This window comes from Lepus europaeus, chromosome 17, assembly GCF_033115175.1.
Source record: "Lepus europaeus isolate LE1 chromosome 17, mLepTim1.pri, whole genome shotgun sequence".
NCBI classification, from domain to species: domain Eukaryota; kingdom Metazoa; phylum Chordata; class Mammalia; order Lagomorpha; family Leporidae; genus Lepus; species Lepus europaeus.
In genome coordinates this window covers 33,609,201-33,623,361 of record NC_084843.1, presented here as the reverse complement: position 1 = coordinate 33,623,361, position 14,161 = coordinate 33,609,201, and the positions used below count along the sequence as shown (strand labels likewise).

General features: G+C 50.6%; 1 protein-coding gene across 47 annotated transcripts in view; it reads right to left on the bottom strand.

The window, feature by feature from the left end:
* SORBS1 (sorbin and SH3 domain containing 1) overlaps window positions 1-14,161 on the bottom strand; it is a 237,798-nt gene that overhangs the window by 67,850 nt on the left and 155,787 nt on the right. For 31 of the 47 annotated variants that reach the window (XM_062215205.1, XM_062215217.1, XM_062215218.1 and 28 more), the window contains 3 exons: window positions 10,757-10,929; window positions 9,047-9,110; window positions 7,257-7,331 (listed from right to left, as the gene is read on the bottom strand). In XM_062215205.1, coding sequence (XP_062071189.1) covers window positions 7,257-7,331; window positions 9,047-9,110; window positions 10,757-10,929 — 312 coding nt within the window. The remainder of the gene's footprint in view (window positions 1-7,256; window positions 7,332-9,046; window positions 9,111-10,756; window positions 10,930-14,161) is intronic. The other 16 variants (XM_062215206.1, XM_062215247.1, XM_062215226.1 and 13 more) reach the window with 1 other exon arrangement.

The window sequence follows — 14,161 nt, the reverse complement described above, 5'->3', positions numbered from 1 at the left end:
CTTGCTCCATCCTCCACTTGCTTTCTGCAATGTTCTCCCGGTAAGCTCAGTCCACACTGGGTCAGATGAGTATGCAAAAGGAAAGCCTGGAATGGGAAAACTGGGTGGAAGGAGCATCCTTCTGCAATTCTGCGCACCAGAGCCAGCCAAATCAAATAGGTCAAATGGTGTGTGTGTGTGTGTGTAACCACAGTTAAGGCACACCAAACGAAATGCTTCTCAAGCTTTCCGTGAACTGGCATCTGAAGCCCCGATTTCCCTATCTCTCTCAGTTCTCTTGAAAATAACGTCCTGGTGGACTCCGCAGAGCTGGGATCTTGTGACTGCTGCTCGTGACCGTGGCCCCTGCGGCACGGAGCAACAGGCACAGAAGCTTGGCAGCACTCTCAGAACACCCCATGCCAGTGATTCTGGGAAGCTCTGACACTAAGCAGAACTCCCCCGGGGAAACGACTCACTTCAGAGCCCTGAAGGCCCCCGCTGGGCTCTGTTTACACACTAGCAATTCTCATGGGGCCTTGGCAGTCTGTCCTTAGTAGCTCAACGGGGGGACAGTGACTCCTACAACTGCCAGGAGCCACATAATTGCCTTGTCCAGCCACAGTGACTTTAAATGAGCCTCTAAATGACTTTTTCTTTATGAGCTTTTTTTTCTCCTTAAAAAAATTTATAAAAATAATAAAGATAATCAGAGAAAGTGCTGGCTGGAAACTGTTGCTCTACAAATATCTGGTAACTGACCAAAACAAGACGATAGGCACAAAAAAGCAGCATTTTTGGAACCACTTCCTGGTTTCTATCACATTTCAATGCTATGCATTTCTTAGGCCTTTACATTTGATTTTCTAATATTAATAGCTCGTTTTAAACATACTTTTCCCATTGCTCAACATAATTCTTTCTTGGGTTTTACCCATACACTTAGGAAGAGCAAGAATGTAAATATAGGTGCATACATACACACACACATACTCTCTCTCTGTCTCTGTCTTTCTCTCTCTCTCTCTCTCACACACACACACAGAGCAAAAGTAGTTAAAGGAAAGCAGAGCAGATGTGGAGTTGGGTAGAGTCTGGGTGGGATGGGCAAAGGAAAGGAAGCAAAGGGAGTGAGGAAGTCAGCAGGTCTAGCAGGTATGGGAAAGTCACAACACCGTTTGTGATGTGGTTAAAGGCAGTTAGGTCTTAAGTGATTAAAGAAGAGTCAGGGCAGGATGTGGGATAGCTGGAGGAGACATCTCGAAGACGAGATTGAGGTGGAGCAGGAAAGGAACGATGGAAGGAAGTCTGGGAGGAACAGAGGCTTGGACAAAGACTCACCGGCCTCATCTCCTACTGGGCTGCGAGGTCTGGCAGGTGGAAGGGGATGACGGCTATGTTTCAAAGCCTGCACACTGCACTGGCTAGGCGGAGAGCTGCTGGGCAGCCCTTGCAAGGAGGGTAAGGGTGGCCGCTGCAAGCAGCCCAGCCCCTCCTCGGGGCAGCACCAGCTGGAGTCTGGGGCAGAAGGCACAGATCCTGGCCAAGCATCTTCACAATAGCGTGACTTGCTTAACTCAAGCAAAATAAGGCTGTTCTTAGAACCCCTGCAGGGCTGCAGAGGATTATTTTAACTAAACTACAGACATGCCTGGGAAAACCGGCCTCCTTAAACGCTTGCCTTTGTGCAGTCTCATCTAGGAATGAGGAGAAAGTGCAATCTACAACCAGGGATGCTACAGGTGCTTTTTTTTTTTTTTGACAGGCAGAGTGGACAGTGAGAGAGAGAGAAACAGAGAGAAAGGTCTTCCTTTGCCGTTGGTTCACCCTCCAATAGCCACCGCAGCCGGCGCACTGCGGCCGGCGCACCGCGCTGATCCGATGGCAGGAGCCAGGTACTTATCCTGGTCTCCTATGGGGTGCAGGGCCCAAGCACCTGGGCTATCCTCCACTGCACTCCCGGGCCATAGCAGAGAGCTGGCCTGGAAGAGGGGCAACCGGGACAGAATCCGGCACCCCAACAGGGACTAGAACCTGGTGTGCCGGCGCCACAAGGCAGAGGATTAGCCTGTTGAGCCACGCGCTGGCCCAGGTGCTGTCTTGAGCCACAAGCACCAGGAGGTGGCAGTTGCCGCCACTCACTCAGAACACAGAAGAAGCACCCAAGAACAAAGGAAAGTCTGGTCTCTGGAATCTCCCCTTCGGCCATGGCCTTTCACCCTGCCAGGGTCCAGCAGGTGTTTGCCGGCCATGGACCATGAAGTAATGCACTACTTACGTGCTCCTGCAGCAGACTGTAAGCCATGATTTTTAAAACAGCTTCTGTCTTCTTGACAACAGACACACCCAGTGAGCCAACGTCATCTGAGTATGATCAGAAGTGAAGGGTATTTCTTTAGAATCTGGATTCCCCACTCTAATTCAAATTCCTAAAACTGCATCTAGGCTAATCCTCTACCTGCGGAGCCGGTACTGCAGGTTCTAGTCCCGGTTGGGGCACCGGATTCTGTCCCGGTTGCCCCTCTTCCAGGCCAGCTCTCTGCTGTGGCCCCGGAGTGCAGTGGAGGATGGCCCAAGTGCTTGGGCCCTGCACCCGCATGGGAGACCAGGAGGAAGCACCTGGCTCCTGGCTTCGGAGCGGCTCAGTGTGCTGGCCATAGCGGCCATTTGTGGAGTGAACCAACGGAAGGAAGACCCTTCTCTCTGTCTCTCGCTCTCACTGTTTAACTCTGCCTGTCAAAAAAAAAAAAAAAAAAAAAACTGCATCTGGGCAAGTACCTTCACCCCCAAAGGGGTGGGCTGGGGAAGAATGGGGCTCCTCCATGCCAGTGGTTTTCAACCACGGCCATGGGTCCCAACTCATGGACATCATCCTGGGAGAAAGTGGCCCAGAAGATGAAGGCAGGACTGGCTCAGGGGAAGCTGGATGGCCTGGAAGAGCCCTTGACAAGAAGGGGACAGCCGAGAACACGGAGGGCGTCAGGAGAGAGGATGGACTCAGCCGAGCAGCAAGGCAGAGCAAGGAAAAGTCCGTATTTGGGGGCCCCACAGACCTAGGTCCGAATTCTGGCTGTGCCACGTACTGTGTGGTCTAATGCATACTATTTAACCTCTCTCAGCCTCCTACTCCTCATTGGTAAAATGTAAGTTTGGGGCCAGCACTGCGACACAAAGCGGCTGCCTGCAGTGCCGGCATCCCATGTGGATGCCAGTTCATGTCCTGGCCGCTCCATTTCCAATCCAGCTCTCTGCTAATGGCCTGGGAAAAGCAGTGGATGATGGCCTAAGTGCTTGGGCCCCTGACATACACATGGGAGACCTGAAAGAAGCTCCTGGCTCTTGGCTTCAGCCTGGTCCTGCCATTGTGGTCATCTGGGGAGTGAACAAGCAGATGGAAGATCTCTCCCTGTCTTTCTCTCCCTCTCTGTAACTCTTTCAAATAAATAAATCAGCTTTTAAAAACTGAAGGCTTATCTCCTGAGGTTGTTGGAAGGACAGAAATGAGATAAGAATCATGCATTCAACATAGAGGCCTACATCTATAAGGGCCCAACTCATGGCGGTCACTCTGCCACCTGGGTGGTGGTGCTGCCACTATCTTCCACAGGAGTGTGACGATGAGCTGTAAGGGGCTGGCCATGCTGTGTCCCTTAGAGCAGGCGGCAGGGAAGGGCAGGAGCTGCATTTCTAACAAGATTTCCCCATAGCTGGTCCCTCTCACTCCTGCTTCAGGAAACCTAGTATAACTGTATGTAACATCTCTTCCCTCCCACAGAGAGATTATGAAACCACTAGCGGTGATTTCTCACTGGAATTTACAGAGGTTTGAGGTTTTTTTAAAGTATATTTTAAACCTCAGTAAGACATGATCACTGTATGCATATTTATCTTCTAAAACTCTAGGCAGAAGGTTACTTTTTCACTGTAGCTGGGGGAAAAAGAAGGTTGCTATTCCAGTGTAAACAAAGTCTCCGAAAGTGGCTTACTACTGAGGGGAGCAGGGACCAGCTTTGAGATACTGACATAGTTTCTTGTCCTTTGTAAACAACTAGAATTTAGACAGAGGCAGCGGCCCTTAGGTGAGGCTTAATTCCAAATTCTGAATTAAAACAGCAGCAGCAACAAAAACCTTCTCCCCAGGAGGCAGGCTTTGGAATGAGAGCTCCACCTCTCAGTAAAGCCGTCTATTTCCTAACTTGCATTAAAATCCAGGGGCAGAGCCTCAGCTAGGCACTGTTCTGTGCACAGAGCCCAGGCCCCCTATCAGGAACAGCACCACGGACAGGGCTCACCTACACCATCAAAACCAGAAACCACCCACCCAGAAATCCAGAGAACCTCCTGAAACTTAAAAAAAAATATATTTTAAAATGACCTCGCTCAAATGTCTCCCTCATTTGTGAAAAGTGTTGACCTAACTGAATGCATCAGTGATCCGTGCCCAGGCAGGGGTGGGGGCGTGAGATGGAATCAACCCTATTTTTAAAAGCTCTCCAGGGAAGGCGACTTCTTAGAAACTTGTGTTAAACTCTAATCATCTTTGCTGGTATGCATATTTGTTTGTTCAGCAACTTTTTATTCATCGAGGCTATTTCTTCCTTTTTTGGTCTTTGAAAATAAAAAGATGGTAAGGTCTGTTTCTAAATTACAGGTGACACGTTGTCACGACATCATTTGCTGTTTATGCTGCTAGGCAAAATGACCCCCGTTCCCTCCTGTGCCGGACTTGATGTGCAACAGAAAGCAGACATTGGTGTCACCAGGGTTGCTAGCTGTGGCAGCTGGACGACACAGGGGCCCTGGGTGTGAGGCCGTGAAATCCTGTCTAGGACCAGCAGCTGGGCTGACCGAGGAAGCCACAGGTGCTGCTGGCAACAGGCCCAAGGCAACCTTCCAGCCCCGTGGGAGCCGCTGTGCCTCTCCACGGGACTTCTCCAAGCTCGCCTTCCCCGGCCCATGTCCAGGAGAGGCTGAACCTTCACCGTGCTCTGCCCTTCTTGCCTGATCTTAGAAGGCAATGCTCTCTTACCAGGGAGGCCGGGTCCATAAATCAGAAACTGAAATTTCCCAAAATGACCCTGAAAGACACTTCTCCCTCGCCCAGCTCAGGTGTTTCTTCAGCAGAGCTTCTGGCTAGATTCAGCGTCCCAAGACTGAAAGACCAAGTTATCTACACCAAACAGACTTGTTGGGTCTGAGGCCACTGATCACAATTAGATCGCCAGCTTTTTGTCTCTAAGTCTGGGTCAGCTTATAGACTTCTCTTTTCACTCAAATAGGACCCAGACGTGAAACGGTTGGGAACCACTGACCAGGACACACGACAGACACCAAACATGGACCACTGTATGTCAGCTGACACTGCATCTAAAGCTTCCCAGGGAGTCACCTCATGTGTGGCAAGTGACCCATGAGTCTGATGGGGCAGGTGTTCAGCCTAGTGGTTGTGATGCTGGCTAGGAAACCTATGTCCCATATCAGAATGTCTGGGTTCAAGTCTTGGCTCTGTTCCCAATTCCACTTTCCTGCTAATGTGTATCCTGAGAGGCAGCTCAAGTGGTTGGGTTCCTGTCACCCACATGGAAGACTTGAATCGAGTTCTTGGCTTCCAGCTTCAGCCCAGCCATTATGGGTATTTGAGGAGTGAACCAGGGAATGGGATCAACCTCTCTTCCTCCCTCCCTCTCCCTCTCTCCTTTTTCCCTCTTCCTCTCAAATACCTAATTTTTAAAAAAGAGTCTGGATGACGGAATGACCTAAACGATGATGAGAAAGGTCGTATGGTACGGCTCACTGAGCTGTTCAGGGCAGAGAAGCACCAAGGTGGAGGCACAGGGATCTCTACAGAAGAGCCCTGGTCCCATGGGATAAAGCCTTCACTCAGCAACACTCCCCAGGTACTGCTGAGGACCTAGTGTGTGCCAGCAAGGTTTCTGTGGCCTTCTGGACAGATGCTCTCCCAACCGCCCCACACTGGACACAGCGTGCTGAAGTGGCCTTGTCTAACTTTCCACCGGATGTGAATTTTTGAGGACAGGCCACGTCTTACTCGTAGCATTATCTCCAGTTCCAAGGACGGTGCATGGCACACAGCAAATGCTCCCTCCACTGCTGGAGCCCTCAACATCTGACCTTGGAAGAGTATTCAACAAAACATCTTTCTCCCCTTCCCCCATTTCTGGGTCACTCATTTAAAGATCAGACAATCCCAGCTACAAAGATATTTCTCAGACTGCCCTTAACTCACCTTTTAGAAGTTTCTTTGGCACCTACACTTTTTGTTCCAGAAAAGAATTAGCTCTCAGATATAGGTACAAATTCCTACAGAGCTCTTCATGAAATACTTTCCAGCTTGGCCAAACCCTTACTTTCAAGGAATATCATCTCTCACCAGGACTGAATCTTGAACCTGGATACCTCCTCGGGAACTCTCTACCAAACAGAAACACTTCGAGGGCCCACAGCAAGAGGGGCCCAGTGTTGAGTCAGCTGCGCATATAGGAACCTGGTAGGTTTTGTGTTCTTGACCGCTGGCAGGTCTAGGTCCCACCAGTCCCCACATCACTGCTTGGCCAGCAGCAGCAGGTGACCCTGTCACCCACTGGCTATCAGGCCCTGGGGGCAGCTTTTGCCCAAGCCCCCAGGTCCAAAGCGTTATAACTAAGCCACACTGGCTACCCCATCAATCACATAAACCCTAAGGGAACAGGGCTAAAATACCACAGAGAGATGCTGCTCATAGGCTCAGCGAGGAAAACACCACCACAAGAACACAAGGTCAGAGGGAAGCAAATGAACGGGAGCAGCCCTTAGCCACCAGGAAAAAGCCCCCCGGTGAAAAAGAAAGGAACAGCACTGGAACAATGGGAGGCACACGACTTCCCTTGAATTACCTTCAGACTTAGGACTAGGAGTAGAGGCAGGAAACCGGTAGGTAGGAGTATAAGGATTGTCCTCTGCGGCAGAGAAAAGCAGTGCGTTTTGAAACTATCCACCGTGAAGTGGAGGAGCTGACAAGTCCCAGCTGACTCTTTCAAATGACTGATTACCGTTTTTAGTGTTATTAAAGCACAAGGGCATCACACTTAAAAAACAGATTAATGAATTAGAAAGGACTTAGTCATTTTAATACAGCACATCATGCAAATGAGTGAAATAAAACTTTCCAAAAATGACTATAAGAACAAAATCTAAAAGCCAAACTTTATGCCGATAACGGAGCTGTAAGAACTACTTTAAGGCTAAGGTAACAGATATACTGTCTAAGTTGATGGTACCTTCAGAATTTTGCTGGATTTCAGGAAGTTCGGGGAATTTGTACGTAGGGAAATAAGGATTTTCTTCAGGAGTGTCTAGGAGAGGAGCAGGTTTTGGAGAGAGAATAGGGGAAGATACAAATGGAGAGAATGAACGAGCAGGGATCCACATACAGTTCAGACTCCTTGCCTTCTGGAACATGGCAAGCTTCGCTAGTGAAATGCTAGACATTCAAACTGCTTTAAAAAAATCCAGTCCTTTTGCCTGAATCACTGAGACACATCAAAAGACACCACATCATTTCTCTTCTTGGACAGAAAAATCACATAGAAACAGGCTCCAAATGGCACAGCATGTCAAGTTCTTACTTTTTGTAGGCAAGAAGTATTAAGTATGATAATAAATAGTTTGTAAAGAATACACTATCCTAAGATGATTTTTTTTTTAAAACCAAAGCTCATGTGTGGACATTAGAATCAAGCAAACATGTTGAGTCTTAATTCTACAAATACCTCTGCCTGTCATTAGGGCAGGTAGTTTGGTTTGGAACCTGCAGTTTGGATCGAGTTGATAACAATGACATGAGCAGGCCAATGAAACTATGTCTTTAGGAAATATGCATGCATTAGACTTGCAAGGCTGGGTCTGAAGGTGAGAGTCGCAGGTGGCTGGAGGAAATGGATGGCCACTTTAGGAAGTGACCAGTGGCACTGACCCTGTTCACTCATAGAGATTTGGTGCTTAGCATCACCACCACGACTCATCCACCCAACCACAGCAGATTTTACACGTGACCCAGAAATGCCAAACACTGAGCACCTCGGTATTCAGAAATAGTTTGGAGACGGACACACCCAGGTTCCTTGTGAACCCAGCAGGAGCAGATTAACAGTGATGTGAATCGGCACCCGCAGCTAATTAGACTGAATATGTGTGGCTTAGACAGGAACCCTGACCAGAGCACCTCTTTGCCATCGCGTGTCAATCACACCAGGCAGCCAGACTGGATTTGGGCACAGGGAAGGGCACCCTTCCCATGGTGCAGCCACATCCCTGCCTGCCAGTTAACTGGCAGTGATGGGCGCTGATGGACGCTGATGGGGCTGGGACCGCCTGAGCGCTGGCCCATAGTTCTCCCGGCATGCCATGGGCCTCCGGTTTGGAAGCACTTCTCATTCAGCCTGAGCAGGCTCTGGTGTGTCAGCTCTTGACTGAGTCTCAGGGCTACCAGCAGGGGCTGGCTCCCAGACTAAGGAGACTTTTCCTATCACCACAGCCTTACAGGTGCACTGGGCATGCCACTTCACAAGGCCATCGGTATTCTTGTTGAGACCCTGTGACGTCCCTCAGAGGAAAGACAGGCACAGTGGGGCACAGTGATGCAATGATTGTGCCCGTAGTCCCACGAGGGCTTGAGGGGCTGAATCTAGCTGAGAACAGAATTTTCTTAATTTCCAGTTCAGTGAGTTCTCAACTCCCTTTGCCCACAAGGCAGTCACGGGCTGACACAGGGAAATGGACCTAATGCCGGAAGCAGGTGGGAGTGGGCGCTGTTCGCATCCCGGGCAGATGGATGCTGGAGCACAGGCAGCAGCATGCCAGGCTTAGCCTGCTGCACTCCACATCTGGGAGGCCCTCAAACTCCACATCTCAGGCACACAGCTGCATCCTCTGCCCTGTGCTCTGAGGTGCATGGTCGGGCGGAGGCAGAGCAGTACCTAACAGGGCCTCCCAGCAAAACGAGGTCAGGCCCCACCGCAACAGTCGGGGTATGGCGCACAGCACAGCTTCTACAAGTGAAAGTCAGTACCTCTGTTCAGTTTGTGGATCTGTTTAAACATGGTCTTGTACCAGTCTTTTGATCTCTCGGTGTTCTGTAGAAAAACAAAGGCAAAAAAACATTGGACACCTTGGCACATTTCACAACTTTACTGATCATTAAATCAAACAGGGACGCGGCAACACCTGAAGTCAAGAGTGCCCCACTTACGGCGAAACTTCCGGGAAAAAGAGCAGACAACCCCAGAGATTCAGACCTGAATCTGCCATTTAACCAAAAGAACGCACATTTTTAAACAGCGGAGAAAGATCCACTTGAAATATGTCCATCCTTACTGTGTAAAATTTCTCTTTTAGAGAGAATCTCATTTCATCTGTAGCCCACGCTGACCTGAAAGCCTCCTAGGAGCCTGAGAGGCACGTTCACTTACTCTGCTATGCCCCTACCTATTCTGGGTTATTCCACAGAAATGAGTGTAAGTCCCCTAGGACAGGGCCAGGCTTAGAGTGCACACAGTGAAATGTAGCCCAGGAGAGCACCCAACACCACAGCAGGCTTGCTTTCTACAAAGCTGCCCCCACCCCAACCACCAAAGACAAAGAGCAAACAAGGGAGGAGACAGAGAGCTGGTGAGATCAGGTATTTTCACCCTGACTTCACAGATGAGGAAATGAGATACAGACCACCAGGGAGAACTGCCCAAGGCCCCAGGACAGGCAAGGCAATGAGCAGAAGGCTCACAAGGGGGAGTGGCAAGGGACGTGGACAGACCACTCTGTCACCCCATGGTGTGCAATCCTGGACAAGTAATAGAACCCCTCTGAGTGCCTGTTTGCTCATCTGTACGATGGGAGCCCTGTCAGTCCCCACCACTCCCTCGGGGAGAAATGTTTAAATGAGAAAATGCACTCAGGGAACAGCTGTGACGATTTCTCTTTCTGCGTTATTACTCAGGACCAGAGAACAGTTCCTCTGAGGCTTGGCCCACTGCCATGTCTACTGTCCTCCTTCAAAGGGATGCAAAAACAATTCTTTTACAAAACGGAAATCACAGAGGAACGGAATACATCTGACTGCCGTGTCAGACACTGGGCTGGCCTGGAGCTGCTCAGGGCCCGAGGGTCACGCCTGTGTAGGGAGGAAGGCGGGGAAGGGCCGGAGCCCAACTGCCACAAGAACTGTTCCGCCCAGGAGGCTGTGGCCGGCTGAATCTGTTCTGTGGTTCCCCTAGGGTTTCCTGCTCACTCTGGATCATGGGTGTCATCCATCCGCGATCTTCCTGAACCTGTGAACAGGAACCCTGGGCCTCATTCTCCCTCTGGGGTTCTCTAACCCTGCACCAAGAATTTCTGAACTGGCTCCACAGGACAGTAATGAAAGCAGGCTGCTTGCAACATTCTCCCCTCCAGTGCTTGCTTGCCAAGAACGGCTCAGAAGTTCTGCTGCACAGAACTCTCTGACCTTGTCCCATGCAGCTTCCTGGCCATTTGACCATGAGACCTGCTGCTCAGGAGACTCCTGAGCACCCTACATCTGCTCTTGGGAAAGCTGCTGCCCAGCAGGCCCAGAGCACGGAGCCTGGGGGCCTGCAGAGTCAACAGTGTGAGACAGGCCCCTCCCCGCCCACTGCCCTGGCCTCTGGATCCCACACATGGGGTTTCACATGCACACGTGAGTACACGCTTGTCGTGGCCTGTTTAAGACGAAGTCTCAGAAGGACTTGCAGGTCAACACGCGTACCCTGAGTGGGATGCCCACTGCATCCATGGATGCATCACTCAGGTCCTGTGCGCTCTGAACCACCCGCCTGCCGCCATCCTTGGTCTTTTGCTCAGCGGCCCTGCCAGGGGATGTGGGTTTTTCCTGGGCTGGTGCCGAGGCCTGCTCTCCTCCTCTTCTTTCTGAGACAGGATCTGGAAATAAAGAACAATCATTAGCTGCGGCTCTTCTGGTAGTTGGGAAGCAATAAAAGCCTCCCCAACAGTCCAACTAGGAGGCAGTTTGCTTGCTAATTTTCAACTGAAACCAGCTCTGCTTAGGGCAGGAGTCAGCTAGTGAGGGCCCATGGGCTGGCTACTCCGTTTTCCTAAGTCATGTTTCACTGGAATCCAGCCACACCATTTCATTGACATATTATTTTCAGATGCCTTTGGGCTACCACAGCTGAGCTGAGCAGATGTGACAGAAACCATAGAGCTCGTAAAACTTAAAATATTTGCTATCTTGCCCTTTAAAAAAATACATTTGCCAAGACCATAAGTGCCTCGTGGAGCAATGCACCCTGTGGTCTGAACATCCAAGTAGTTCCAATTTTCTAGAAATTAAGGGAGTAGATAGAACTACAAGAGGGTGTCTAACCAATACTTGAAAGCTCTTGTTTCATCTTGGGGGAGTCACTTTTCTCTACTTTTCTGTACCTCAGCCTTCTCATACCAAAATGGAGATAATATTCCCATTGGCAAAGCTCATGGCAATACTACAAGAGGGCTTACCAAGATAATTTATGGCACAGTACTCAGAAAGCTGTGCCTTGCTAAGTGTATGTTACATTTTATTTAATTTGGTTCAAGATTAGAAGTTATAGAGAACTAATAAACACACAAGTGTGAGCTACAGATCAGAAAATTACTTAACATAATCTGCTATTCTAAGCCATGTCATTTGCTATGGGAGAGGCATTTGCTGAGCACCCAACAGGTACTACGCAATGTGCTCTGCCCTGTGGCCATGAAGGGGAACATATCATCAGAATCCTGTCAAAGGAGACAGCATAAGCAAAGGGCCAGGGGCCTATGAGCTAATTATGTACCAGGCAATGAAATGCTCCACTCTTTATTAACATTATCTCACTTCACCTTTCTAGTAAACCTATGAGGAAGAAACTACAATCATCCTTTCATTTAAAAAAAAAAAAAAAGTTAAAGGAACTGAAGCACAGAGATACCCTGCTTGGAGTCCCACGGGCAGCACAAGGCAAAGCTGGGATCTGGCCTAGGGTGCACCTGACTGCAGCACTCCTCTCAGAACCATCTCCTGTCCTGCCTCCCTCAAAGCAGCCACTGGAGTTCTGAGTCTGGGAGCCTGGCCTAATAAAAGAGAGGAGCTGGGAAGGAAAGGAGGCGTGGCTGCTTCCACCTGACCGCAGTACCTTTAAGACCGCGAGATGCTCAAGTAGAAAAGCCCTAGAGATCCCGAGGAGGAATACAGAGGTTACCCAGGTGAGACGCGAGGAATACAGAGGTTACCCAGGTGAGATGCCTTGGCAGGAGTGCTGTTTTGCAGCCATGGACACAAAAGTGATGGCTGGCATCAATGAGACATACGAGCTCAGCATCGGAGGAAGGGCTAGCATCTGCACTGAGGGATGCCACTGTTACAGGCTGCAAAGCAAAAGAATCCCCACGCAGAGAGGGAGCATCTGAGGGCCCGGAGATGAACCGAGAAGGTCCAGCAAGGTGCCATGAAGCCAGAGAAGATAATGCCAAGAAGTGGGTCGGTAAAGCCTTCAAAGCCCCCGAGACGCAAGCCGAGGTGGCGGCAGCAGCTTAGGCAGAAGAAAGGAACATGCTGAGGCGACAGTTTTGGCAGCATGGTGGGGGCAGGTGCCGGACTTCAGCAAAGGGGATGAGCACTGGAGAGGATGGGGGATGGAAGTGGAGGTGGAGGGTGGTATGGAGGAGTGTGTCAGGCAGGAACTCGAGAGAGCAGAAGACGGGGAAAGGAAAGTGTAAGCCAGGGGCAAGTGCTATCCGCGAAGGCCGTGGGTGACATCGAAGGGCACTGAAATACGCCCCGGCCACTGCCAGGTGCCCGGGAAGTAACCATCCCCTGACGGACGCGAGAGAAAGGTTAAGGTGAGGGAGCAGGCTGGCACCACAGGGCCCATGCAGAGTCGGGACAAAGTCAGCAATGTGTGTGCAACAGTGACGTCAGCACGCTCGGCCTTTACGACACTCGGTCTACCCAACAGGTGACTCTGCCCAGATCGCAAACAAACTTCTGAAGCGCACGCCCAGTCTGTGAGGGCAGAACGATTTCTCAATAATTCCATGGGAGACTCAGCTTAGCGAGTGCCTCGGAAAACCTGATCCCTGGCACCGGCACCGTAAACTTGAACAGGTGTTAAGGCCAGCCCCACTCGAGGGGATGAGCTCTGCGCCCAGGAAATCCCGGCATCAGGCCAAGGACTGGGCAGGACGCCTGTGAGTGTGAAGGGATCTCAAGTGACCAGAGACCGCCTTCATATGGCTGTGCTGGGCACCCTCCCCCACCCTCCAGAGGGGCAGGTAAGCTGCTGGCAAGCTCTGTCTCAGCCGTGCTGGAGACACTCGGGCCCCTCCTACTGTAAGATGCTGACAGACGCACCATTCCCAGGATGCTAGGCCCACAGTCATTTCTTTTTTTAATTGTTAGGGCGATAGCTCCATCAACAGTCACTTAACAGTAAAATCCAGGCTGGCAGTCCATGGCTTTGTCCCAGAGCTGCCAGAATGCTTTCAAATTACAAAACAATGGCCCTGAATTTTATTTTAGAAGTTCGTAATTCATGACCCAGTGGGTTTCCGGATAAGGAGGGCTGAACTAGAAAGACTGTTAACTTTTATAGAGAAAATCCAAGGTGGCAGCTGGACCAGGCAGGGGACAGGGCCACACTCTGGCACCTGTGTCACAAGCAGGGCTCGCTGCCACGTCTCGCCAGGAAGACTCCAATGCAGCTCAGGGCAGCTGGGGGCGATTCCTTGAGATTCACACAATGCTTTAACAAGGAAGGTCTCGGGCCTCCGCATAAGTGACGCTGACGACCTCAGCCAGGGCCTCCCTTTCCGCCACACCCAAAGCTTGTGGCTGGCAATGACAGCACAGCTTCTGTTCCCCTGCCTGCACCCCAGCCAGCCCTTACGGTCTAGCCCTTAGCTCATCTCCCCGTCTGCCTGAGAGTGCAAGCCACACGAGACCAAACACCAGGAAGCATTCATTCCTGATGCCGCTCACAGAGCAGCAGAGCCCCCACCGGGGCTCCCAAGCCTCTGCTGACAACCAAGAAGCAGAAGCAGAGACCAGGACACTGGACTGGCAGCTTCTTCCTGCAGGAGCTCCTGAGCACTGTGGCGCCACATCTTTTGAAACAACTGACACCAGGTGATT